The sequence below is a fragment of the Neoarius graeffei genome, chromosome 21, assembly GCF_027579695.1.
Source record: "Neoarius graeffei isolate fNeoGra1 chromosome 21, fNeoGra1.pri, whole genome shotgun sequence".
Lineage (NCBI taxonomy): Eukaryota > Metazoa > Chordata > Actinopteri > Siluriformes > Ariidae > Neoarius > Neoarius graeffei.
In genome coordinates this window covers 6,735,579-6,762,321 of record NC_083589.1, presented here as the reverse complement: position 1 = coordinate 6,762,321, position 26,743 = coordinate 6,735,579, and the positions used below count along the sequence as shown (strand labels likewise).

The window sequence follows — 26,743 nt, the reverse complement described above, 5'->3', positions numbered from 1 at the left end:
GTTCTTTAAAAACATATCCTCATTTTAATGAAGTTTGAGTTTAATCAGAGCCAGGCATCAGTGGTGTTCAGCCTTCAGCTCGACAAACCGGCCTGGAGGCCCAGAGAGCCAGGAAACCCTGAGCTGAGAGACAGACAGAGAGAGAGAAAAAGTAAGTGTCCTCCGCTCCCTGTGCTGCCACACCATCAACCTGGACGCTTTGGGAGACAAAAGCAACTCAATAACCACTTGTCCCTCTCCATAAAAAAATCCCTGCACTCCTCACAACCCCTCTCACAACTTACAGATGTGTCGAGGTCTTCTAACAGAGCCAGATGTGCTATTGTCGAGATTTAATGACTGGCAAAGCTCTTGTTTAAATCAGTGACTCAATAATCCTGGAACCCGTCAAACAGCAAATTGGTGAACCGAACCATTGCTTTTAATTATGGCACCAATAGCAAGTAGGCTATCTCAGAATGAAAGAGAAAATAATCTGAAGCCAAAACAACTGCTCATCCTGTTCATTGCAATAAAATAATTGTGTTCGGGACATACGACACATAGGTCTAGTCAATCACAGACTTTAGAAAATATAGCATTTGTGTTTTGATGCAGTTGCATGAGAAAAGAACCTGAATGCAAAACCAAAGACACTCGTGTAGAATGTAGATCATGATCACCGAAAACTTCTGTGAGACTGAGCGAATATAAAGGACAATGTGTTGGTAAAACAGGACTTAACAGTTGGTGTGAGGTTCAAGATATGGTTCATGAAAAAGTCATTTGGTGAGAGAGAGAGAGAGAGAGAGAGAGAGAGAGAGAGAGAGAGAGAGCAGTGAGGTGTCAGTGAGATTTGCATGAACAGGACGGAATCGTTTCATTTCTCCCAGAATAGAGCAGAAACTTCACCAGATGTTCAACTTCCTTCAGTCAAACTCACTGAAGCACAAAACACAGCACTGAATCTACAGCTAATCACACTCTCTCATCACACTGATCATCACTATTAACTCCAATAAAAGAACAGACAACGTCCAAAATTCAGCTTTATTTCAGCACAAACTACAGGAAGAGCAACAGGACAGTGAAGAGAGGAAAGACAGAAATGTCAGCATTGTGTAGAATTGAAACTCTATTGTAGATGGATCATAAGCAGCTCCATGTTAAACTCTATCTTGGATCCACTAGCCTTCACACTGACTCTTTCTGAACGTGACTGGATGATTGACGTTGTTATGGGAGACCGTGCAGCGGAACTCCTCCCCCTTTTCCCAGAGGTCTTTGCTGAGGGTCAGGGTGCTGCTGCGGCTGTAACGGCCGTTCTTCTCTACTTCTGCGCTGCTCAGAACCCCGTTCTTCACCTCTGAGCCGTCCACTGTCCAGCTCACCAGCGCCCCCTGTGGAGAGTAGCCAGACAGCAGGCAGAGCAGCGAGGCCGATCCCTCAGACAGCTGCAGAGGGGACGGAGGGAGCAGAGACACGGAGGGAGCTGTGGAACCCGCTGGAGAGGAGAAACACATCATAGACACCTCATTCACACACAATTAGAAATGAGGATGAAATATTTCTGCAACTTTGTGGAACTGACTGATCTTACAGAGGAATTAAGTCGAATAAAGTCTGACTTCATGACTGAGTTTCATTCACTACTTTATTATGTGACATCAGTTTCAGTGCAGCAACAAAACAAACATGTTCCACTCTGTAATTTATCTGGGAAAATAATTTTACAACAAGTTTTATTACTTTATAGTTCAAACCTTCAGCACATTTAACTGCAGCAAATACAAATGTAGCTGATGACAGAAATATTCATCGTTTAACACAAACACACACAGCAGCTTTCATCTGGATTTTACATCAGCACACAATCACTATATTTATTAAATGTTTATTATAGAGTAACTGCAGAGTTATTGCATGTTGAATTTATAGCAAGTGTGTAATTATTACATATTTAACATCAATAATTGTGTATTTATTGAATGTTTAAGAACATTGATATGGGATCTGTTCTGATACTGAAATGTATTCCTCATCAGAGCAAAATAACACACGGTAAAATCAATTACACAATTATAAACATAAATAATCTGTTCAGTTTAAGTTTATTTATCCTTTACTTTGTGAAGCCTGAAATTAATTTGTTGGTAAAAGAAGAAAACACACTTACTGTTCACGATGAGTTTGGAGCCTCCACCAAAAGTCCACCACAGTGACACATTCTAATGAAACCGTCATACAAAAACCTCCGTCACGCTGCAGTACACACACACACACACACACACACACACACACACACTTTGCATTATCAGTCCATGCTTCAGTGCTCTGCGAGTGTTTATAGCCCTGTGACTTTAACACTTCATGACTGAGAGCTGCTGCTCAGCAACTTCACCCACAGCAACCATGACTTTGATCAGCGTCTTCATCTGCACACTGGCCCTCTGGACTCAAGGTGAGAGTTTAACATCAACTCACAGCCTCACACACTTCATTTCATACGAATTCTACACCACTTTAGAGCTTACAAACACAATCTATGTTTCTCTTCAGGATCCAGAGGTCAGGTGACTGTGACTCAGACTCCTTCAGTGCAAACTGTTGCTCCAGGAAACACAGTCACCATCAACTGCAAATTCAGCACTGCTGTTTACTATAACTGTGGCCCATCTGGTGTCTCTTATGACTGTCTCGCCTGGTACCTGCAGAAACCTGGAGAAGCTCCTAAACTCCTGATCTACTGGACTACTACTTTACAGTCAGGGACTCCAGCTCGTTTCAGCGGCAGTGGATCGAAGACTGACTTCACTCTGACCATCAGTGGAGTCCAGACTGAAGATGCAGGAGATTACTACTGTCAGAGTTATCATTCTATCAGTAGTAGCGATGTGTTCACACAGTGTTAGAGCGTCGTACAAAAACCTGGGTCAGTGAGAGTGCACAGAGAAGCACTGCTGCAGCTGGGAGCGACTGCAGGTGCTGAGGGGGAGGATGTGATACAGCACAATGACACACACTGTGGACGAGAGAAAACACACCACACTAACTCACTAATACACACACATCTGTGAGAGGAGTCCACCTTTCTCAGCTGTGGACAGACAAACAAAGTCCTGATCATTCTGATTCACTGCTTACTAATTATCTTTATCCCATTTTACACAGTTAAGTATTTATTATAGTTATAATTTGTTGCATCTATGATTTCCAAAAACAGTTATTTATTCTTCATTTCAAACACGATTATAGAGTTCATATTTTAATATAATAATTTTAATATTCATGAAATTGAGCCATATTATTGACCTGAAACTGACATTTAAATATAAATTATATGTTTTTCTTCTCATCATAATGCATCACAGTTGAAGTGTATTTCAGAATCCAGTAATGAAACACAAAGAAAGACAGGGAGCGACCTGAGAAAACAGAGAGAGCAGAAAAGTGCAGTGAGCAAGAGAAGGTTAAATCAGTGGAGTGAGGAGAGGAGGAGTGGAGCTGTAGAAAGCAGGAGAAGGAAAGAGGAATAACATCTCAGGATGATAGTGAGCACATGGAATGTCCAAAACATCCTACAGAGGAGGGTCAAGGGCTGTGATAAATCTACACCTCGAACTAGTTTGAATAATTTCCGAGTCTGTGTCTTGTATTCTTCTGAAAGGAAAATGCTGGATTGTTTTAAATATTTTGAAGATATTCTAACTACGGCTGAAACGTTTCCTCGAGTAACTCGAATAATTCGATTACTAAAAATGTTTGATGTATATTTTTGCACCGAGTCTTCGTTTATTTCCTATCAGCTCACTGTGTTTTGCACGGATGATTATTACTGTGGCACAACGAGCTGCTGTGGATACGTGACGTGAAGGAGACGTCAGATGTGATTTGATGGCACGGTTTGAAAATGCAGGAAGGGTGACAAAACAGCAAGGGACGAGGAGAAGAGTATGGGCAGAGAAAACAACAGAAAATGTCAAAAGTTTGGGATCATTTCAAGATAAAAAAGAGCAACAAGTATATGGAGTGTATCTATTGCAAAGCCAAACTAGCCAACCACAACAGCACATCGTCAATGCTACTGCACCTCCACACAAAGCATTCAGTCTGTGCATCCAGTCCACAGAGCAGATCCAAGACAAGCTAACGCAAATCATTATGATGTTCAGTAATTATGGATATGTGCAATGGCTAGTTAATCAATATAGTGGCTTGTTGTTGCGTTCATACAGCGTTTATTGATGTGGAAAAGTGTTTTGTGAGGAGAAGTTAAAGATCAGATCATGATGACGTGACATTAGCTTAGCGGGTGCTCGCTGAGTAACGAGCTGATTTGCACTTCTAGTAGACAAAACAGTGTCGTGCAACAAGCAAAGGCTCACCAGATACCCAATACATGTCTGGTATAATCCATACTGCTGTTATGTTAGCTGTTTCTCCAACAGCACTTACACTGATTCCATATTTGTTGTTTCACCCCCAAGAGAGCAGAATATCAGGTGGAAGAATGAATTGGAGCCTCAAATGTGCCAATCCAATACGATTATAGTGATCAGGGTCTGCAGGTGTAGGGTGTAGACTGTATCTTACAGTTTGATATTTAAGCCGAGTAAGAGATATCAATAATAATTATTTCATCTATTTTTCAGTAAATCACAGCGTCGTATGGAAAGCTTTGTTCGGACACCTGCATCATGTTCAACTGAGCAAGCAGCCGAGTTCACAGACAGTGTTTGAACATGATTGTCACAGACATGCTCCCGCTGTCCATGGTCTATGATGAGAGCTTCCGGAAGATGATTTCAATTTTCAATCTACAGTACACGCTTACTTCAAGTACCTACTTCATGAAAATGATGGAGAAAAATATGAAGACATCACAGGCAAGTTGAAGAAGAGGCTAAAGGAGACTGACAACATCGCACTCACAACTGACATTTGGACAAGCATTGCTACAGAGGCATCTCTGGGGGTGACGTGTCACTTTCTCAGGGGGATTGGGAAATGGAGTCCTACAGCCTGACAACAATGACCCTTGAAGAGAGACATACAGCCGCAAATATTGCACAGTGGATTGAGGACTGTATTGCCAAATTTGACATTTCACCAGAGAAAATCAAAGCTGTTGTTCATGACAACGGAACTAATGTTGTCGCAGCAGTGAAGGTTTTGCAGGTCACACCTTAAACTTGGTTGTGCAATGTGCTTTGAAGAAAAACCAAGCTATCTCCAAGTGTGTGACTGCTGCAAGACAGCTGGTTGAATATTTTAATAAGATCAAATTGGCATGCACCAAGGTAAAGGAGAAGCAGCACCAAATGGGCACACTGCAACATATGCTGGTGCAAGATGTAAGTACCAACTGGAATAGTACTTACCACATGCTATCCAGGCTGCTGGAACAAAGGTGACCAGTGACTGCTGCACTCTCGGACCCAGCAGTGACTCATGCCCCTTTTCCACCAAAGCAGTTCCAGGGCTGGTTCGGGCCAGTGCTTCATTTGAAACCGGGTTTTCTGTTTCCACTGACAAAGAACTGGCTCTGGGGCCAGAAAAACTGGTTCCAGGCTAGCACCAACTCTCTGCTGGGCCAGAGGAAAGAACTGCTTACGTCAGCGGGGGGGCGGAGTTGTTAAGACCAACAACAATAACAAGACCGCGAAAGATCGCCATTTTTAAGTGACGAGAAGGAGCAGCTTTACAAACGCGAAGTCATCCATTATTATTGTTGTTGTTGTTGTTGTTGCTGCTGCTGCTTCCGTGTTGTTTTTGCTTCAATATTCGCACCAAGGTTTATGCAAACGTAGCGACGTAACTGACATATACAACAACGTAACTGGTGTATACAGCGACGTAATGTCGTGGATTCCCTTAGCACCGCGAGCTATGGAAAACCAAACTGGTTCTCAGCTGGCTTGTGAGTTGAACGAGTTGTGAACCAGCACCAGCACTGGCCCCGAACCAGCCCTGGAACTGATTTGGTGGAAAAGGGGCATCAGAGACGTAAACACCATCTTGACCTCGAGCCTGAACAATGGAAGCTGATTGATGAGCTGAACCAGGCCCTTGAGCCATTTGAAGGCACTGCAGTGTTTCTGAGTGGGCAACAATATGTTTCCCTCTCTGCACTTCCACAGCTAGTGCAAAGCCTTAAGAAGTCCACACAGAGTTCAGCTTTTCAGACTCTACCAGTAATGTCATACCAGGCTCATGTGGCAGAACAAATTACACCCAGATGGCAAGAACTAACTGTGTTTCATCCTGACTCTCCAAACAGCTTCTTAATTACTGCTGCTCTCGGTCCCAGGTTTAAAAAACTCAAGTTCCTCTCTGCATATGATGCATTCAAGGTCAAAAGCACAGTACAAACCATGGCACTTGCTGTCAAAAAGGAAGGGAGGTGTGAAAATGGAGCCAACAGCACTGCACAAGACAACCCAGTAAAGCATGCCAAGGGTGCAGCATCGTTCCTCGACAGCATACTGGGATCATCAGACTCCACCAGCACCAGTAATGAAGAAGATGAGGAGCAGCAGATAAACCTTCTGCAAAGATAAACTTTGCAGAAGGAGGTCTTGATGTATTTTGGAGATCATCCCCTGTCCAAGAAGAAGAATCCCCTGTCATGGTGGAAAACAAATGCAGCACGCTTTCCAACTCTGGCACAGCTGGCAAAGTCTTTGCTGTGTATTCCAGCAACATCCACACCATCAGCGCGCCTGTTTTCTGCAGCAGAAGGAGGTCTTGCATTGCATTGAAGCGCAGGGCGCCTCAGTTCTGAGCATGTTGATACGCTCACTTTTCTTCATTGCAACCACATGATCCTTTAAAGACTTACACACATACAGTTTCAGTATGTGTGTGTGTGTGTGTGTGTGTGTGTGTGTGTGTGTACACACCAGTATGTAGAGAGACTTTAAAGGAGGGGTATTCTCTTGAGTATTACATGTTGGTTCTAAAAAAGAAACCATTTGTTGATTTTAAGTTCCCTGTCTTATTTTCTCTTGTATATTTGCTATTACTCTTTAATGAATCAAAAGTATTTCTTATCCGATTACTCAATGGACAAATCCCCACAAAAATATAGTAATAGATGGTGCTTCAATACTTCCCTCTTGCAAGACCCCAAATTTAACAGTTTTTTTAGGAGAGAGTGGGCATGCTTTCTAGAAATGAATGATTCCTCTGGATCATCTCCTTCCCTTCTGTGGGAAACAGGAAAGGCAGTGCTTAGAGGAAGAATAATCTCATTTTCAGTGTACAAACAAAAGAAAGAAAAGAACAGGAAGTAGAACTAAATAACAAAATTAAACAATTGGAAGAGATCGACGCAAGTAACCCAACAGAAGAAATGCAAATTGAACTAAGGAAATGTAAATTCAAAGTTAATGAAATACTTAATAGACAAACTCAATTTATGATCCATCGTTTAAGGCAAGAAAATTTCCACTATAGCAATAAATCAGGGAAATACTTAGCAAATCAAATCAGAAGAAACATAGAAAAAGCGACAATCCCAGTCATAAAGAACTCAGCAGGGAAGCTAACCAGCTTACCTCAAGAAATAAATCAGGTTTTCTACAATTTTTACAATAAACTATACTCTTCAGAAATAAACCCCAACCAGGACACCATTGACTCATTTCTTAAGAGCATCAACTTACCTCAACTTAATGAAAACCAAACAAATAAACTAGAGTCACCTAAACTCAACAAGAACTGTTCGAGGCTCTTAAACGTATGCCTAATAACAAAGCACCAGGTCCGGATGGCTTCCCTGCTGAGTTCTACAAACAATTTTGGTCCATTTTGGCTCCACTTTTTATCAGGATGATCAATGAATCAAAACAAAAAGAAAAGACTTCTAGCTAGTATCACCACAGCTTCAATTTCACTTCTCCTTAAGCCCAATAAGGATCCAACAATGCCATCCAGCTACCGGCCAATCTCCCTACTCAACGTTGACAATAAAATAATCACCAAAACATTAGCGCACAGATTAGAAGAGGTCTTCCCATCCATCATCCACCCAGATCAGACTGGCGTCATTAAAGGCAGAATTTCTTCCTCCAACAACTGCAAATTGTTTAACATAATGTTCCACTCCTCAACTATACAAGAAAAAAACATTATAGCAACTCTTGATGCAGGAAAAACTTTTGATAGGGTCAACTGGAATTTCCTGTTTTCCACATTAGGGCCGTTTGGTTTCGGGGAATCGTTCATTTATTGGATTAATATTCTGTACACTTCACCCTCAGCCACAGTGATCACCAATGTACTAACATCACACAGTTTCACTCTGCACTGGGGAACTAGACAGGGATGCCCACTTTCCCCTTTATTATTTACCATCTTCATTGAACCTCGAGCTGCTGCCATCCGTCAGAACCCCCACATTAAGGGAGTTCAGACTCTAAATACGCATCATAAAATCAGCCTCTATGCCAACGACATCCTACTTTTTCTTCAAGACCCCACAGTATCAGTAAAAGAAACCATTAAACTTATTGACACATTCTCTAATATTTCTGAATACTCAATCAATTGGAATAAGTCGGCAATTCTTCCATTACACTCCAACAGCTGGGATGTGACAGCCCAATCATCACCTATCCCACTATGTACTAATTATATCACATATTTAAGGATAAAGGTTTCCCCCAGGCTGTCAGACTTATTGAGTCTAAATTTTACCCTCCGCTCAATTCAATAGATGATGATCTCCAGCAATGGATGAACCTTCCACTATCCATCATGGGCAGGATATCAGTCATCAAAATGTCAATATTACCAAAAAATTAATTATTTATTCTCAATGATTCCGACACAGCCCCCCCCCCCCCCCCCCCCCAGTTTAAATCACTAGACTCAACAATTATTAAATTCTACTGGAAAAATAAGACACCAAGAGTCAAACTGACCACTCTACAAATACCTAAAATACTCAGAGGACTTGAAGCTCCACACTTCCAACAGTATGCCCTGGCCAACCAGCTTCGTTACATATACAAATGGTTACATCCCACCCCCTCAGACAACACCTGGTTAGACATAGAACAAACCATTTGCAAGGATATTCAGATCTCAGACCTTCCTTTCTGTAGTCAGTCAGTTAAAAACCATCCATCCTTCAAAGCGCTAACAATATCATCTAGTCTGACAGCTTGGTGGAAATTCTATCACATCACTGATTCACCTGTAGCACCGTCAAATCACACCCTGATTTGGAATAACCCCGATTTCACTGTCTAAAAAAAAAAACACGCAATTTTCTCACATGGATAGGCAAGGGCATCGCTCAACTTCATCACAACATTCAAGACAAAAATCTGGCTTCATTCCCTTTTTTGGTCCAGAAGCACGGCATTGAGAGTAAACACTTTTTAGAATACCTACAAATTAAATCATCTATCCAAGCGAAAATTAATATCCAGACAGCGAACCTAGACATCCCCGCACCAATCATGGAGTTGATCAACATTCCCTCCCCCAAAAAAATTCTTTCCAAAATATGCAAAACTACATCTCGTTCAGAAAAAACTTTAAGCCTACCATATCACAAATGGGAATCAGATTTGTCCTTTACTCCCGGTGCCGACTTCTGGACCCAAATCTGTAAAAACATCTACCTCATGACAAAAAATAGCAATCTACAATTAATACAATACAAGGTACTTCACAGATTTCACTTCACTGCACAGAAACTATATAAAATGGGCTTTGACTCTGACCTGTGTTCTCACTGCATGCAAAATAACCCAGACACATACATTCATGCTGTCTGGCATTGCACTCCAATCAACAGGTTTTGGTTAAGTGTCACAGAATCACTCTCTACCATTCTTGGCTGTCACATCCCAGAGACCCTATGTATACTTGGTGATACAACAGCTATCAATATAAGCACCTCATGCAATAAAATACTGCTAGTAGCGCTGACTATCGCCAAGAAAACAATCCTCATGAACTGGAAATCAAGGAATACTGTACACATCACTCATTGGAAAAATTTGTAAACGGATTATATATCATTGGACAATATATCCACTCCAAACTTAAACAACACTCAGGATACACCCTCCCCTTGGACACCCTTCATCACCTTCTAACAGTTATGACCTGACCCTCTGCACCTGAGATCCAACTCACAACTTCACATCCACATGTAAATAGCTATATATAATAGGGCGGCGGATGGTAGCTGGAACAATTATTTTTACTATTATTATTATTTCTCTTATATATTTGCAATTACTCTTTAATAAATCAAAAGTATTTCTTATCCAATTACCCGATGGGCTAATTAAGAGAATACTCGATTACAAGAATAATAAATACACTGTAAATGCAAATATTCAAATTAATTAGAAATGATTAGTGAATCAAACTTAGAAATCATCAACCTGTTGTCAACACTAATATTAAATAAATAACTGCTAATTTCAAGTTGGAGAACACGCTTAACTTAGTGTACTCCACTTCAGTTAAATTAGAAAATATAATTTATTGTCCCAGAGTCCTTTGGGCGTTGTGTTTAGACATGCGCAGACCTGCCCCATCTACGCGCGGTCTTTTCAGCACATGCACCAGGATTAACAAAAGTGGAACATGTTTCCAGAGCCTTAAATGATGCGTTGTTTAGCATTTAAAATAAATGTTAATTGCAAAGTAAATCCAATGTGTTCACCATTCATTTTGTTTGGGGGCTCATTACCTTGTATTGTGTGTTTTTTTTATTTTATTAAATTAGCATGTGTCCTATTGTCTTTCGCAAAACTCTTTGGTCAAGAAAATTAAAGTTAAATTGGCCTCAATATGAAGGATGAGTAAAACTAGAGAATTAAGCTTTCACAATTCATGAATATTAAGTTAAATTTATGAAAAAAGATATCTGAAAGCCATTGATTTGAGTACTGTAAACTTAAAATAAATAAGTTAATGTAATCAAAATTATATAAGATGAGTACTGCAAACTCACAATAAATAAGTTAATGTAATCAAACTAATCTAAGTTAATTTGAGTACTGCAAACTCACAAAAAATAAGTTAACCCAATCTAATTTATCTAAATCAACATAAATGACTTTTTTTGAGGCAACGACTTTGCATATTTTTTTTAAGTAAAGTCAACTTATTATATTTTACAGTGTAGCTGCAGCTCTACTTTTAACTTGCTCAGATGTCGGCACCCCATATAAAATCCATGTTGACACGAACTGCTCCGACACATCTGAGTTCATCTCAGTATTACAGTGTTTTAACATGATACAGCATGTTGGCTTTCCAGTTCACGTTTATGCTCATATTCTTGATTTGATCTGTTCTCCTGCTTTGAGTAGTACATCTCTGTCTAGTAGTAGATCTCTGTGTCTGGTTCAGTTTCTGGTATCTCTGATCATAAACTTATCGAATGCAGCTTTCACTTTACCTCTCCTCCTCCTTTGGATAAAATCTCTGTCACCTTTTCTAATCTTAGTTCTGTCAATTTCAATCTGTTTGCTGCTTCTCTTCAGTCCTCATCCCTATCTGACTTATATAAACTCTCCTCCCCTGATGGAATGGTTTCCCTTTATATTGACACGATCTCTGTATTGCCCAGTGATTTAGCCACGTTAAAGAAATGGCATGTTCCAGCCAGACACAATTGTTCTTGGTTTACTCACGAGCTGAGAGTAATGAAGGCCACTAGCCAGTGTCTTGAGTGGCTTTATGAGAAATTTGCCCTTACTGTGCATTTACTACTCTACACTGAACATATCCACCAGTATAGGGATGCCCTAAATGGTTCTCACTCCAACTACTACTCCTGCAGCCTAAATGGTGCCAAGTCTCGGCCAAGGACACTCTTCAAAACTGTTAAACTCCTCCACTCTCCTGTACTAGGATGCTCTAATACAGCGAAGCAATTTTCATTATTTTTACATTATCTCATCTCATCTCATTATCTCTAGCCACTTTATCCTTCTACAGGGTCGCAGGCAAGCTGGAGCCTATCCCAGCTGACTACGGGCGAAAGGCGGGGTACACCCTGGACAAGTCGCCAGGTCATCACAGGGCTGACACATAGACAGACAACCATTCACACTCACATTCACACCTACGCTCAATTTAGAGTCACCAGTTAACCTAACCTGCATGTCTTTGGACTGTGGGGGAAACCGGAGCACCCGGAGGAAACCCACGCGGACACAGGGAGAACATGCAAACTCCACACAGAAAGGCCCTCCCCGGCCACGGGGCTCAAACCCAGGACCTTCTTGCTGTGAGGCGACAGCGCTAACCACTACACCACCGTGCTGCCCCTTTTTACATTATTTTAATCACAAAATTAGCCAAATCAATCTCTGTTTTCCTTCTACATCCCATATATTCTCACCCATTGATGTTCCTACTCTGCCTACAAAACTCACTTGCTTCACATCTGTTGACTCTCTTTTTGTCACTGAACTCATCATTAAGTCTCATCCTTCCTCCTGTCTGTTAGACCCCACCCCCACCCCACTATTCAGGCATGTTCATCATGATTTAATACTCCTCTTGACTTACTAATAAATACATGTCTCTCTTCTGGCTCTGTCCCTACTACCATCAAAACTGCTGTGGTGACCCCTGTCCTGAAGAAACCCAATTTGTAGCCAACATCTCTTTCCAGTTATAAACCCATCTCAACTCTTCCCTTTCTAGGCAAAGTGATGGAAGCAGTGGTAGCTATGAAACTCCACACCTTTCTTAATGAAAACACACTCCATGAGCCCTTTCAACCTGGTTTCCGTCTAAATGACTGGCCTGAGACAGCTCTTCTCCACGGTGTTAATGATCACCGCAGGTCTCCTGACAGTGGTTCTCTCAAAATTCTCCTCCTCCTTGACTTAAGTGCCGCTTTTGACACTGTTAACAATAACGAACTCATTTCCTCTCTCTCCTCTCTTGGCATGGCTGACATAACCCTTCAGTGGTTCAGGTCATATCTTCCAAACAGACAACAGTTTATCAGACTCGGTTCACACAAGTCCACCACCTCTTCTGTTCAGTTTGGGGCCCCTCAGGTATTAGTTTTTGGACCCCTTCTCTTTTTAATTTCCATCCTACCCCTTGGTCATATGAGTCATCACCATGCCCATAAATTTCCCTGGTATGCAGAAGATATTGAGCTCTGTCTCAGTACAGACTCAGTCACAGACTCCGCTCCCAGTACACTGACTGCCTGTATCTCAGATTTTAAGCTTTTCTTGGAGGAAAACTTTCTCAAGTTAAACACTGAGAAAACTTAAGTTCTACTTGTTGCCCCCAAATCCCTACTATCTGACTCATCCAACTTTTCTCTTAATTTTGATGGTGTGCTTTTTTAAGCCTGCTCAAGTTGTCAGAAATCTTGGAGTCGTATTTGATCCATCACTCACTTTTGTTATTCATATTAAGTCTCTCACCAAGTTGCATTCTTTTACCTTCAGAACATTCCTCATCTTTGTCCCCTTCTGACAAATAACAATACAAAACTCTGGTTCATAGTTTTATGATGGAAAATCTTTACAAAAGCTTCACTATATTCAGAACTCGGCAGCTACATTTCTAACTCATACTAAACGCTCCGCTCACATCACCCCATTCTCTCTCAGCTACACTGGCTACCGGTTCTGTCCCATAGCAAATTTAAAATCTTGCTTATCTCTTTCAAAGCCCTGCATAATCTTGCTCCTATATACCTTAGAGAACTACTGACCCCCTACACTCCCTCTCGCTCACTAAGGTCTTCTAGCAACAACCTACTTTCTGTCCCACACACCAGACTTTCCACCATGGGGGGCAGGTCCTTCAGTGCCACGACCCCCAAACTCTGGAACGCTCTTCCTCTATCTCTCCATGATTGCTCTTCTTTCTCTACTTTCAAATCTCAGCTGAAGACTTGTCTCTTCCATCAACAGTTCTCTTCATACTTTAAAGCTTAGTCTTATTTTTCTTCTGTACAGCAAACATGGGATTGTGAAAGGCATTAAAAATTATTATTATTATTATTATTATTATTATTATTATTATTATTATTTGATTGGTTATAAATGTTCAACACACTGTACTTAACAACTGACATCTCTTCGTCTCCTTCCTGCTGAGGGTTTTATTTATTTCTCTTATAAAAATGTATCTTTGCAGCTGAAATGTTGAATGTTCTGTATATTAGATGAAGAAAAGCTACATTTTAGTGTCTGAACATTCTTGTTGTAAGCTTCTGGAAAAACTGTTTTAAACTCCTCAGGTTGGGAAAAATCATAAAGTGTCCATGTAGAAGGTGAATTATGTTTGATTTGCACGTTTAAGTCGTTATATTGAGGGCCAAGTGGACCAGCCCTGTTTGACACTGCAAATATGATATCTGATGAATTTGCACAAGTTTTTCATGATGAAATGAAGTTAATTCATCTGGAGACAAACTAATTAAAACGGGTGACCATGAACACTGTGTAAAAACATTTGAGCAAGATATACATTTTCCAATATATATTTTACAACACCTGAGAGCCGTCCTTCGGTCGCTGAGATGGGCGGGTCTCACAGCCAACCCGAAGAAGTGTGCGATTGGGCAGGTGGAAGTATGGTATCTGGGCTTCCACTTGGGCAATGGGCAGGTGCGTCCCCAAATTAACAAGACTGCAGCGACTGCGGCCTGCCCGAGGCCAAAGACCAAAAAGGGGGTGAGACAGTTCCTGGGGCTGGCTGGTTATTATCGTAGGTTTATACCTAATTATCCGGATGTCACCAGCCCGTTGACTGATCTCACTAAAAAGGTGGCACCAGATCCGGTCCAGTGGACGGAGCAATGCCAGCAGGCTTTTTCTGAGGTAAAGGCTGCACTGTGTGGGGGGCCACTGTTACACTCCCCTGACTTTTCTCTCCCTTTTATATTGCAGACAGACGTGTTGGACAGAGGGCTGGGGGCTGTTTTGTCCCAGGAGGTGAAGGGGGAGGATCGCCCAGTGCTGTACATTAGTCGGAAGCTGTCAGTGTGTGAGGGGCGCTACAGCACCATAGAGAAGGAGTGCCTGGCCATCAAGTGGGCGGTCCTCGCCCTTTGTTCCTACCTGCTGGGACGCACTTTCACCCTCTCTTCGGACCACGCGCCCCTCCAGTGGCTCCACCGCATGAAGGATGCCAACGCACAGATCACCTGTTGGCATCTGGCACTCCAACCCTTTAACTTCAAGGTTGTCCATAGGCCGGGGGCGCAGATGGTCGTGGCGGACTTTCTCTCCCATCGGGGGGGGGGGGGAGTCGGCTGCGGGCCGGACGGCCTGAGTCGGGCGGTGGGGGTATGTGGCAGTGGGGGCGTGGTCAAGCGTTGGTCTGTGACTGGAGGGCGGAGTCAGGGAAAGTAAGTGGCAGAATCACTACACCTGATGTGAATTAACCTGTGTTTGTGTGTCTTCCCAGCAACCACGCCCTATATAAGGAGAGAGAGGGCAGAGAAAGGGAGCTCTCTCCCGCATCAGATGACTTGTGTGTGTGTGCGTGCGTGCGACTGGGAGAGTGTGAAAAGTTAAGCTGAAAAGTAAAAATAAAAGAGTTATGGAACTCAGGTCTGGCCTGCCGTACTTCTGTGCTTCACCCGCCCGCTCTGACAACCACAATTTCTTACAGGCTCTCAATGTTACACGCAACCAAAACATGCATGTATTGAGTTTACATTTTCTCTTCCTTTAAATAGACAGAGCCTCATTTTAATGAAGTTTCAATTTAATCAGAGCCAGGCATCAGTGGTGTTCAGCCTTCAGCTAGACAAACCGGCCTGGAGGCCCAGAGAGCCAGGAAACCCTGAGCTGAGAGACAGACAGAGAGAGAGAAAAAGTAAGTGTCCTCCGCTCCCTGTGCTGCCACACCATCAACCTGGATGCTTTGGGAGACAAAAGCAAATTAATAACCACTTGTCCCTCTCCATAAAAAATCACTGCACTCCTCACAACCCCTCTCACAACTTACAGATGTGTGGAGGTCTCCGAAAAGAGTCAGATGTGCTTTGTCAAGATTTAGTGACTGGCAAAGCTCTTGCTTAAATCAGTGACTCAATAATCCTGTAACCCGTCAAACAGCAAATTGGTGAACCGAACCATTGCTTTTAATTATGGCACCAATAGCAAGTAGGCTATCTCAGAATGAAAGAGAAAATAATCTGAAGTCAAAACAACTGTTCATCCTGTTCATTGCAAAAAAATTGTGTTTGGGACATACGACACATAGGTCTAGTCAATCTCGGACTTTAGAAAATATAAGATTTGTGTGTTGATGCAGTTGCATGAGAAAAGAACCTGAATGCAAAACCAAAGAGACTCGTGTAGAATGTAGATCATGATCACCGAAAACTTCTGTGAGACTGAGCGAATATAAAGGACAATGTGTTGGTAAAACAGGACTTAACAGTTGGTGTGAGGTTCAAGATATGGTTCATGAAAAAGTCATTTGATGAGAGAGAGAGAGAGAGAGAGAGAGAGAGAGAGAGCAGTGAGGTGTCAGTGAGATTTGCATGAACAGGACGGAATCGTTTCATTTCTCCCAGAATAGAGCAGAAACTTCACCAGATGTTCAACTTCCTTCAGTCAAACTCACTGAAGCACAAAACACAGCACTGAATCTACAGCTAATCACACTCTCTCATCACACTGATCATCACTATTAACTCCAATAAAAGAACAGACAACGTCCAAAATTCAGCTTTATTTCAGCACAAACTACAGGAAGAGCAACAGGACAGTGAAGAGAGGAAAGACAGAAATGTCAGCATTGTGTAGAATTGAAACTCTATTGTAGATGGATCATAAGCAGCTCCATGTTAAACTCTATGTTGGATCCACTAGCCTTCACACTGACTCTTTCTGAACGTGACTGGATGATTGACGTTGTTATGGGAGACCGTGCAGCTGAACTCCTCCCCCTTTTCCCAGAGGTCTTTGCTGAGGGTCAGGGTGCTGCTGCGGCTGTAACGGCCGTTCTTCTCTACTTCTGCGCTGCTCAGAACCCCGTTCTTCACCTCTGAGCCGTCCACTGTCCAGCTCACCAGCGCCCCCTGTGGAGAGTAGCCAGACAGCAGGCAGAGCAGCGAGGCCGATCCCTCAGACAGCTGCAGAGGGGACGGAGGGAGCAGAGACACGGAGGGAGCTGTGGAACCCGCTGGAGAGGAGAAACACACAAACACATCATACACACCTCATTCACACACAATTAGAAATGAGGATGAAATATTTCTGGAACTTTGTGGAACTGACTGATCTTACAGAGGAATTAAGTCGAATAAAGTCTGACTTCATGACTGAGTTTCATTCACTACTTTATTATGTGACATCAGTTTCAGTGCAGCAACAAAACAAACATGTTCCACTCTGTAATTTATCTGGGAAAATAATTTTACAACAAGTTTTATTACTTTATAGTTCAAACCTTCAGCACATTTAACTGCAGCAAATACAAATGTAGCTGATGACAGAAATATTCATCGTTTAACACAAACACACACAGCAGCTTTCATCTGGATTTTACATCAGCACACACTCACTATATTTATTAAATGTTTATTATAGAGTAACTGCAGAGTTATTGCATGTTGAATTTATAGCAAGTGTGTAATTATTACATATTTAACATCAATAATTGTGCATTTATTGAATGTTTAAGAACATTGATATGGGATCTGTTCTGATACTGAAATGTATTCCTCATCAGAGCAAAATAACACACAATAAAATCAATTACACAATTATAAACATTAATAATCTGTTCACTTTAAGTTTATTTATCCTTTACTTTGTAAAACCTGAAATGAATTTTTTGCTCAAAGAAGAAAACACACTTACTGTTCACGATGAGTTTGGAGCCTCCACCAAAAGTCCACCACAGTGATACATTCTAATGAAACCGTCGTACAAAAACCTCCATCACACTGCAGTACACACACACACACACACACACACACACACACACACACACACACACACACACACACACACACACACACACTTTGCATTATCAGTCCATGCTTCAGTGCTCTGCGAGTGTTTATAGCCCTGTGACTTTAACACTTCATGACTGAGAGCTGCTGCTCAGCAACTTCACCCACAGCAACCATGACTTTGATCAGCGTCTTCATCTGCACACTGGCCCTCTGGACTCAAGGTGAGAGTTTAACATCAACTCACAGCCTCACACACTTCATTTCATACGAATTCTACACCACTTTAGAGCTTACAAACACAATCTATGTTTCTCTTCAGGATCCAGAGGTCAGGTGACTGTGACTCAGACTCCTTCAGTGCAAACTGTTGCTCCAGGAAACACAGTCACCATCAACTGTAGAACCAGTAGCAGCGTGGGTAATGGAAACCTTCTTGCCTGGTACCTGCAGAAACCTGGAGAAGCTCCTAAACTCCTGATCTACTATGCTACTAGCTTACAGTCAGGGATTCCAGCTCGTTTCAGCGGCAGTGGATCGAATACTGACTTCACTCTGACCATCAGTGGAGTCCAGACTGAAGATGCAGGAGATTACTACTGTCAGAGTGAACATGTGATCAGTAGTAGTGGTGTGTTCACACAGTGTTAGAGCGTCGTACAAAAACCTGGGTCAGTGAGAGTGCACAGAGAAGCACTGCTGCAGCTGGGAGCGACTGCAGGTGCTGAGGGGGAGGATGTGATACAGCACAATGACACACACTGTGGACGAGAGAAAACACACCACACTAACTCACTAATACACACACATCTGTGAGAGGAGTCCACCTTTCTCAGCTGTGGACAGACAAACAAAGTCCTGATCATTCTGATTCACTGCTTTCCTATTTTACACAGTTAAATATTTATTATAGTTATAATTTGTTGCATATATGATTTACTGACTTACACTATTATAGATTCAATATTTTATTATAATAACTTTATCCATCCATCCATTGTCTGTAGCCACTTAAGCCTCACTCACAACCCGCCGTACGAGCTGCTATGGGCGGTCAACGATAAAAAATGTGCAAAACCGTGCTTGAGACTTGCGCGACACTTGCGTGTGTTCAGCTCAGTAGAAGGTTGCAGACTGCCCGTGGAGACTTTTGGTTCTGCACATGCAAGTTCTACAGGTCTTGCGACTAATCAAGAACGTATATACTACGTATGGGACCCGTATTCCTTTTGTACACCTGAACCAAGTCAGCAGCGCGGCTAGTAGGGGCTTTTTGTGATGACAGTAAGACGCATGATTGAGGCACGGTCATTGTATGAGTGACGCGCCTCAGAAGTACTTCACAAGTATTCCACACTTGCTATTTGTGCGCTGCACAACACAGAAGTTCATCTCACTTTCTACCCCATGCATGCAACCTGCATGTGACACGAGGGGCAAGACTCTGGGTATATATATTGGGGAGGAACCAAGGATTCAATCATGTAGTGTGTAGCATTGTAGAAGGGAAGAAGACCACCTCATTTGCTGTTTTTATTTGAGTATATGTTAATTTACCATGCAAACGTCAAATAATAAAACATGAGCATAAGGGAATAACACATTTTATTACATTGTAAAAAATCCCAACTAAATAGCCCAACAGTTTGAGCACTGAAACACACTTTGACTCCGAGCTGCTGTCCTGCTCCGACTCCTGCTGAGTGGTGGGACGGGGTGTCGGGATGTCCTTGTCCTCATCACTGAGCATGGCACAATGGCCTGACAGCGATGATGGGATTGCAATGTCCTCACTTCTGGGCATCGTTAGCTGAAACATACATGAAACTCAGCATATATAATATTAATTACATAAGCATATAGATACTGAATGAATGTTTAAAGCGTGTGTATTTACCTGTGAAAATCCCTCTGGCGGGCTGCTGTGCCTTCTGCCGGCTTGAAGGCAAACTTCTCCCTGTCCGTGCAGGGCTCGCCGGTGCTGCTACCATCATCATCACATTCTTCCTCCTCCTCCCCCTCTGCTGTTTCAGGCTGGGTTACTTCACTTTTGCTCGCTTCTTCTTGGGTCCCATTTTCTAAACTTTAAACTGAAAATTTTTACATTTTTCCCACAAAATATCCAATGTTCTTCAGCCGAAAGACAGATGCAGAATGCTGCAGACACGCTGGTTTTATACCCACTCCTGGCTTGCTCATAACACTCATAACACAAGTTATGAGTGATTGTAACGTACTAATCACATGTGTCACACATGCTTCACATGTGCGGCTCTCACTCTTAGCGCAGGAAACTGGTAAAATGGAAGTCACACGCACTCCACACACTCTGAACACACACTGATCACGTGCATCAGACATACGCTTTCCATGGGCTAACGGCGCAAGTTTTCCCACACCTCGAGGAAGTCCGGCGTGCAACCTGTACTTGTCAAGTACTTTGCGTGACTCCAACAACAACAGCGACGGAGCACGCATCCATGAGGTGGACGAAAAAAGCGAAAGCGAAGACTCTGACTAGTTTTTTTTCTTGCATAAATTTATATTGGTAAATTGTATAGGTTTGTATATATTGTATTGCTGAATCATGCAAAATTATACTGATATTATATCCCTTTTGAAGACAGCAACAGTATTTTACCTTTATTCATTGATACTTTTGAATATTTTGTTTTCTCATACCAAGCTACACTAATACATGTTTTGTGTCCATGTTCTATTTTTTTTTACTAGTGCTGTCTTGCCTGTGGTGCCGACTAGCACAAAGTAAAACAGTTGCCCTGTAAGACAAAGCTCATCGGTTCAGTTCTGTAGCTCTCAGTAGTTCTGTAGCTCTCAGTTCCGCCATGATTAGTTTGTACCCAGTTCTCTGTTGATAGTTTAGAGCAGTGAAGCCCCTGCAGTCGTTCTCAGTTCAGTTCATGACCTTGCACTTTAGAAGCCAGGCAAACACAATGAACCCAAACGTCTTTCCATTTGCCAGTTGGGTTTTATTCCTTAATGGCATCAATTCTTTGCATCATCGTAAGATGTAACAGAGTGAAGAATTGAAACCTTGCTTTCAATTTAAAACTACAGGTTGCAGATGCAAACACTCAGTCCGTTTACATGCACGTCCAAATTGAGCTGCTGTCGGTAATCGAGCAAAGGGTCCCAGCAGGGGTGCCAGAGAAATCCAATCCTACATGCACAAGTGAAATCGGGCTATTGTGCAAGGTGCATTGTGCACCCGAGCCACACGTGGCGCTACACGCCCCATCGTGATGGTACACTTCTGGTTGTCATCATGAAGAAGAGCTATAGTGTTGCCAGATACTGCTGACGTATTCCAGCCCAAAACATGTTCCGCTAAAATGCACTTAAAACCCCCAATCTGGCAACACTGGCAGTTCCGTGTTCAAGCTGTTAGGCTTGCTCTAACAGACTGTATGGCTACAAACTGTCCGGCGCAGACCACTGTTTTGTAAGACAACTTATTTTGCACAATAATATTTTTCTAAAGTCCATTTTTTGCTTACAAAAAATATTTTTTTTTGCTTACAATTTAACTTATGTCTTAATAAACACACAAAAAGTTCAATTGTTTTGCTTTTATTGACATTCTTCAGATGTTGGACATATATATATATATATATATATATATATATATATATATATATATATATATATATATATATATATATACACAAATACAATGACTTGTTTATGTACACAATTCACAGCTATGTAACAGCTGTACAGATATATTTGGTGATACAGTAAGTGAGCTAAATTTTAACAGTGCAAACAATGCCACAAAAAGAAAAGATTCATGCCGTTGTCATGATTCGTTGTCATGCCGACCGAGGCTGTTGTGTTTCCCTTGTGGTCTCGTCACTCGTCACTTCCGGAAGGGGCAGTGCTGAAGTAAGTAGCTCGAATACGTAGCTCAATAGGATATACATGCACTAAGTAGTTCGGCAGAAATCACATAATCTAGGTCGTGTAGCTCGATTCTGAGAAATCAAGTTCGGTTCAATTTCAGCCGAATTAAGGTGTATACATGGCATTTTGAACTTCGATTTCAGTCGAGCAACGGCAGAAATTCGATTCTCTCTATGTGCATGTAAACGCACTGACTGTGAATGAAGTACATTTTGGGTAACAATCTATTGTTCAAGCTAGAAACTTAATCTTGACAAAATGTAACATGACGTGTAATATGAAAATGAAGGTTTTGTTTCTTGAAGAACAGTTGTGTTCTATTTTTTATTGTGGCAATACCTTTATTAGTATGTTGTGTGGAAGGATAACGTGTGGGTGTACTCAAAAAAAACAAAATGGGTGTCTGTTACATGAACCTAAGTCTAACATGTAACGGTTGACATTTAGGTCACTCAACAAAATTGTTTCTGGCTAAGTTAACACATTTTACTTGGGTGGAAATTCTTTCCATGATTTTATTACGTTCACTGAGCAAGTTATTTTTTTGAGTGTGTGATAACTAGTACATTTATGAATTAGTTGGTATACTTCAAGTTGTAGTAGCCCGTAGTGTCAGGGCGAGGGGGATGAAAGACCTGTGGAGGGATCATGGAATGATAACTTTGCTGCAGAGAAGGATCTGTGAAGACTGAAATTAAAAATAGAGTGAGAGAATAAATAATTACAGTAATGCTATGAGATGTAAAGCTAGATATGATGTAAATATAGGCATTATTAGGTTGAGAAGGGTGTAGTATGGAGGCTTGTGTATTTGCAGAGAATACTTCCAAATTGCAGAACAAAATTTTGACATTCTGCAATGTTGCAGAACACTGGAAAAAAGTATTTCGACCACTGTATTAGTAAGTAGGTAAATTATAATAGTATATAATAATGAAGTATATAATAAGGTAAAGTACAACATACCAGCTTATCTACAAATATCTGTATATACCCATCTATGCATATAATGTACATCTATGTAAGCAGCAGAAAAGTGCAATGGACATGAAAAGAGCAGTGTAACTAGTCCTGAGTACAGCAGAGTCACAGAGTCTTATTTTTGCTGAGCCGGGAGGAGTTGAACAGTCTAATGGCCTGAGGGACAAAAGACTTCCTGAATCTGTCCATGGTGCAGGGCAGGGACAACAGTCTGCCACTGAACAAGTTCATCTGCCTGATGATGGTGCCATGCAGAGGGTGGTGAACGTTATCCATGATTAAGAGCAGTTTGCTCAGGGCCCTTCGCTCTGCCACTGATGTAAGGGACTCCAGCTCAGTTCCCAGCACAGAGCCAGCTTTCCTCACCAGCCTGTCGAGCCATCCACCGTCTCTCTTCTTAATGCTGCCTCCCCAACACACTACAGCACAGATGAGGACACCGGCTACCACAGACTGGTAGAACATCAGCAGCAGTTTTCGGCAGATCCTGAAGGACCCGAGCCTCCTCAGGAAGTAGAGTCTGCTCTGACCCTTCCTGTAGAGGGTGTCAGTGTTCACTGTCCAGTCCAGCTTGTTGTCCAGATGTACACCCAGGTATTTGTAGGTCCTGACCATCTCCACATCGACCCCCTCAATAGAGATCAGCTGCAGAGTCAGCCTGGACCTTCTAAAGTCCACAAGCATTTATTTTGTTTTGCCAGTGTTCAGCTGCAGGTGGTTGGATTTACCCCACGACACAAAATCCTGTATCAGGCTCCTGTACTCGTCCTCCTGTCCATCATGAACACATCCCACAATCGCAGTATCGGCCGAGAACTTCTGTATGTGGCACGACTCCGAGTTGTATTTGAGGTCTGATGTGTAGAGCGTGAACAGAACTGGAGAGAGCACAGTCCCCTGTGGTGCTCCCGTGCTGCTGATCACCACACTGTAAAAAAAAAAAAAATGCCTCTCCAACATAAAAATTTCTAGTGACCAGTTGAACCTAAAATTTTTATTTGGCCCAATTTCAGTTGTGGAAACCAACTTTTTTTTGTTGTTGTTTTGACTACCCCTGCATGTAGACTGAACTTGAAATAGAATGTTGTGTCGATTAAATATTCTCTGTTGACTAAACATAGCTAGTTGGGCCAACAAGCAGACTCAAATTGAAATGTTGTATTAATTAAATATTTCATGTTAGCCAAAAAAGTCTATTTTTCATTATTTCAAATAAATCACACACTATGCTCTGATAAAGTACATTTTATTTATTCATTTAAATCTATATGAACTCACCTGTTAGGCTCAAGTGCAACATTACACAAGTATTCATTAAAAAATACACAGTACTGCCCACTACTTTCAGGCTACAATGGTCACTATTTAAATCAAAACAGTTCTATAAAATGTCTGCCATAAAAATGAAACATTCTGATATCTCAGGGGACGACTGCTTTACAAATCAAATATCAGCATAAACTCAGATATCGCTGAAAAAAATATTCTCTCTGAAATTCCAATTACTTGGAAATAAACTGTGTGGGAAAAAAAAAGAAACACACAATCATCCTTTGATTCTTACTTCAGACATGTTCCAGAGCAGTTATAAAAAATTAAACAACAACAACAACAACAAAAAACTCACTGGCATTTTAACAAAAACATTTGCATGAAACCTTCGATTCCTCAGAATACCTCAATGACTGGCAATTAACATATAATGACCATTAAACCTGTAATAACTTGTTCTTCAAGGACTGTATCCTTGCTGTGCACTCTTTTCCCAGGTTTAAGAGAATCTTCTGGACTGCTTCAAATGTGTACCTTAAGTCCTGAGGGTACTCCATATTTAGAGCATAAAGCAGACCGAAGAGGATCATGAGGGCATTTGTGAAGTCTCCCAGATTGTCCATGACAACTTCCTCCTCCAGTACTATTGAGGTATTTCACCCACGTGACCAAGTCATGTGATGCTGCCATTTTGGACGGCATGGCTTGAATCAGTTTGAATGCGAGGAAGGCGACAAACGAAAAACATAAAAGAAAAAGGAGCGAGATGCAGAAAACACCTTCACTATCCAGCGACGTAGGGCATTTACAGGGTGAGCAGAGGGAGAGGTATTTGCAAAAATTGAGGTTAGCAGGCTTAGAGAATGACGTTTACCTGCTTCCACCAGGATTGTTCACTGACGTACGGAAGTACACGAAGCCCTCGTCTTTACCTGACTTCGGCCCACATGATCTGTATACCTATGTCATTAAAAACCCATCGCCATACACAGGTATTGATCTGAAAGCGTACAAGAGTTTGGATACCTCAAAATATTTTGTGTCAGGCTGGGTAACATGCCTACATCAGCGGGTCGTCCCTGGAGCTGGTGGTCGCCATCTTATTACAGCTAAGGTTTGTTCACATTTTCATTTACTTTCGGTCCTCAGGATAAACAAAATGTTATTAAATGTCATTGAAATAACTTCTTAGTCTGTTGAGACATGGCCCGTTATAAATTTGCTGTTACCAGACAATGACCAAGAACTATATTATTAGGGTCGATGTAGTTGTAGTAGTGTATTAGCAACTAGCTGTTAGCACTAGCTAATGTCAACAACATCATAGCTGGTATGTTACTGTAGCAATGTTTACGTTCAGTCATTTGGATGACTGTTAAAACCTTTCAGTCTCAAGTTTCTCCTTTACTGGATTTACTAGTTTACTGAGCTAGCGCGCTCGGGCAAGCTGGGAGCTAGCGCACGCTAGCCGGCCGCCGGCTTGCCCGAGCGCGCTAGCCGGCCGCCGGCTTGCCCGAGCGCGCTAGCCGGCCGCCGGCTTGCCCGAGCGCGCTAGCTGGCCGCCGGCTTGCCCGAGCGCGCTACCCGGCCGCCGGCTTGCCCGAGCGCGCTAGCCGGCCGCCGGCTTGCCCGAGTGCGCTAGCTCAGTAAACTAGTAAATCCAGTAAAGGAAAAACTTGAGACTGAAAGGTTTTAACAGTCATCCAAATGACTGAACGTATACATTGCTACAGTAACATACCAGCTACTGTTGTTGACATTAGCTAGCTTGACGTTCAAAATGGCGGACACCGGGGCGTCATGTAACCCTGTGACGTCAGGTGAAATACCTCAATAGCCACATTAACCGCTGTGGGATATGGTCCTGAGTTGGTAGAACTGTCAGTCACTTCCAGGATCCCCATTTTCATGGCCTTTGTGTGTGGCCCCAGTGCCTCAGTCTCCTGTGAAACACAATAAATGACACTTGGTGTCAGACTGAAAGCATAATGTCTTCTGCAATCATTACTGCATCTGAAGCAGTAACATCATAAAGTTATTAAAATTAATTACCTTAATAGTCTTTAAAATCGAAGCTGGCTCTCTCAAGTACAGGGGAAGACCAACCATGAAGAACAGCAGACCTTCTATGAGCAGTTAGATCTGTGGCCTGTCAAAAAGACAGGTCATCAATAAGACATTCTTAAGTCACCTAATTCACAAAGAGGTTATGCACATCTACTCTACCATGCAACAGTTTAGGATCACCTACTCCTTTCACCATTGGCCTTCATTACAACCAACTTCATGAAATAGTTACCTGAAATGCATTAAGATTACAATCTGCGAGGGATAATCAGCTAACAAGTGCTGTAAGTATGCAGTAAGTATGCAGATCCCTTAAGACTGTTGGAATAACATTCCCAGAGTCTACTTAAGTTAGATACTGAGAGTGGTTTTCTAACAGTCCTAAAAGAGATCTCAAACATGCTGTGCACTTGTTGGCTGTTTTTTTGTTCAGTCATATTGACCAAAAGCATGTCAGGTGACTTTCATGAGGCTGGTCAAGATGAACCAATGTTGAAATTAGTCAATTTAGCACAGTAGCAGTGTTTCCCATACATAGACGAAAGTATGGCGCCCTGCCATAGTTTAATTTCTTCCACCATAGTT

The 26,743-nt window shown here is 42.0% G+C and overlaps 1 protein-coding gene across 1 annotated transcript in view; it reads right to left on the bottom strand.

Moving 5' to 3' along the window:
- Positions 1–24,714, bottom strand: part of LOC132869672 (piggyBac transposable element-derived protein 2-like) — a 31,812-nt gene extending 7,098 nt beyond the window's left edge. The window contains exons 1-2 of the mRNA XM_060902969.1: positions 24,626–24,714; positions 23,548–23,747 (exon numbers count right to left, since the gene is read on the bottom strand). Of these exons, the coding sequence (XP_060758952.1) occupies positions 23,548–23,747; positions 24,626–24,714 (289 nt within the window). The remainder of the gene's footprint in view (positions 1–23,547; positions 23,748–24,625) is intronic.
- Between the last annotated feature and the right edge of the window lie 2,029 nt (positions 24,715–26,743).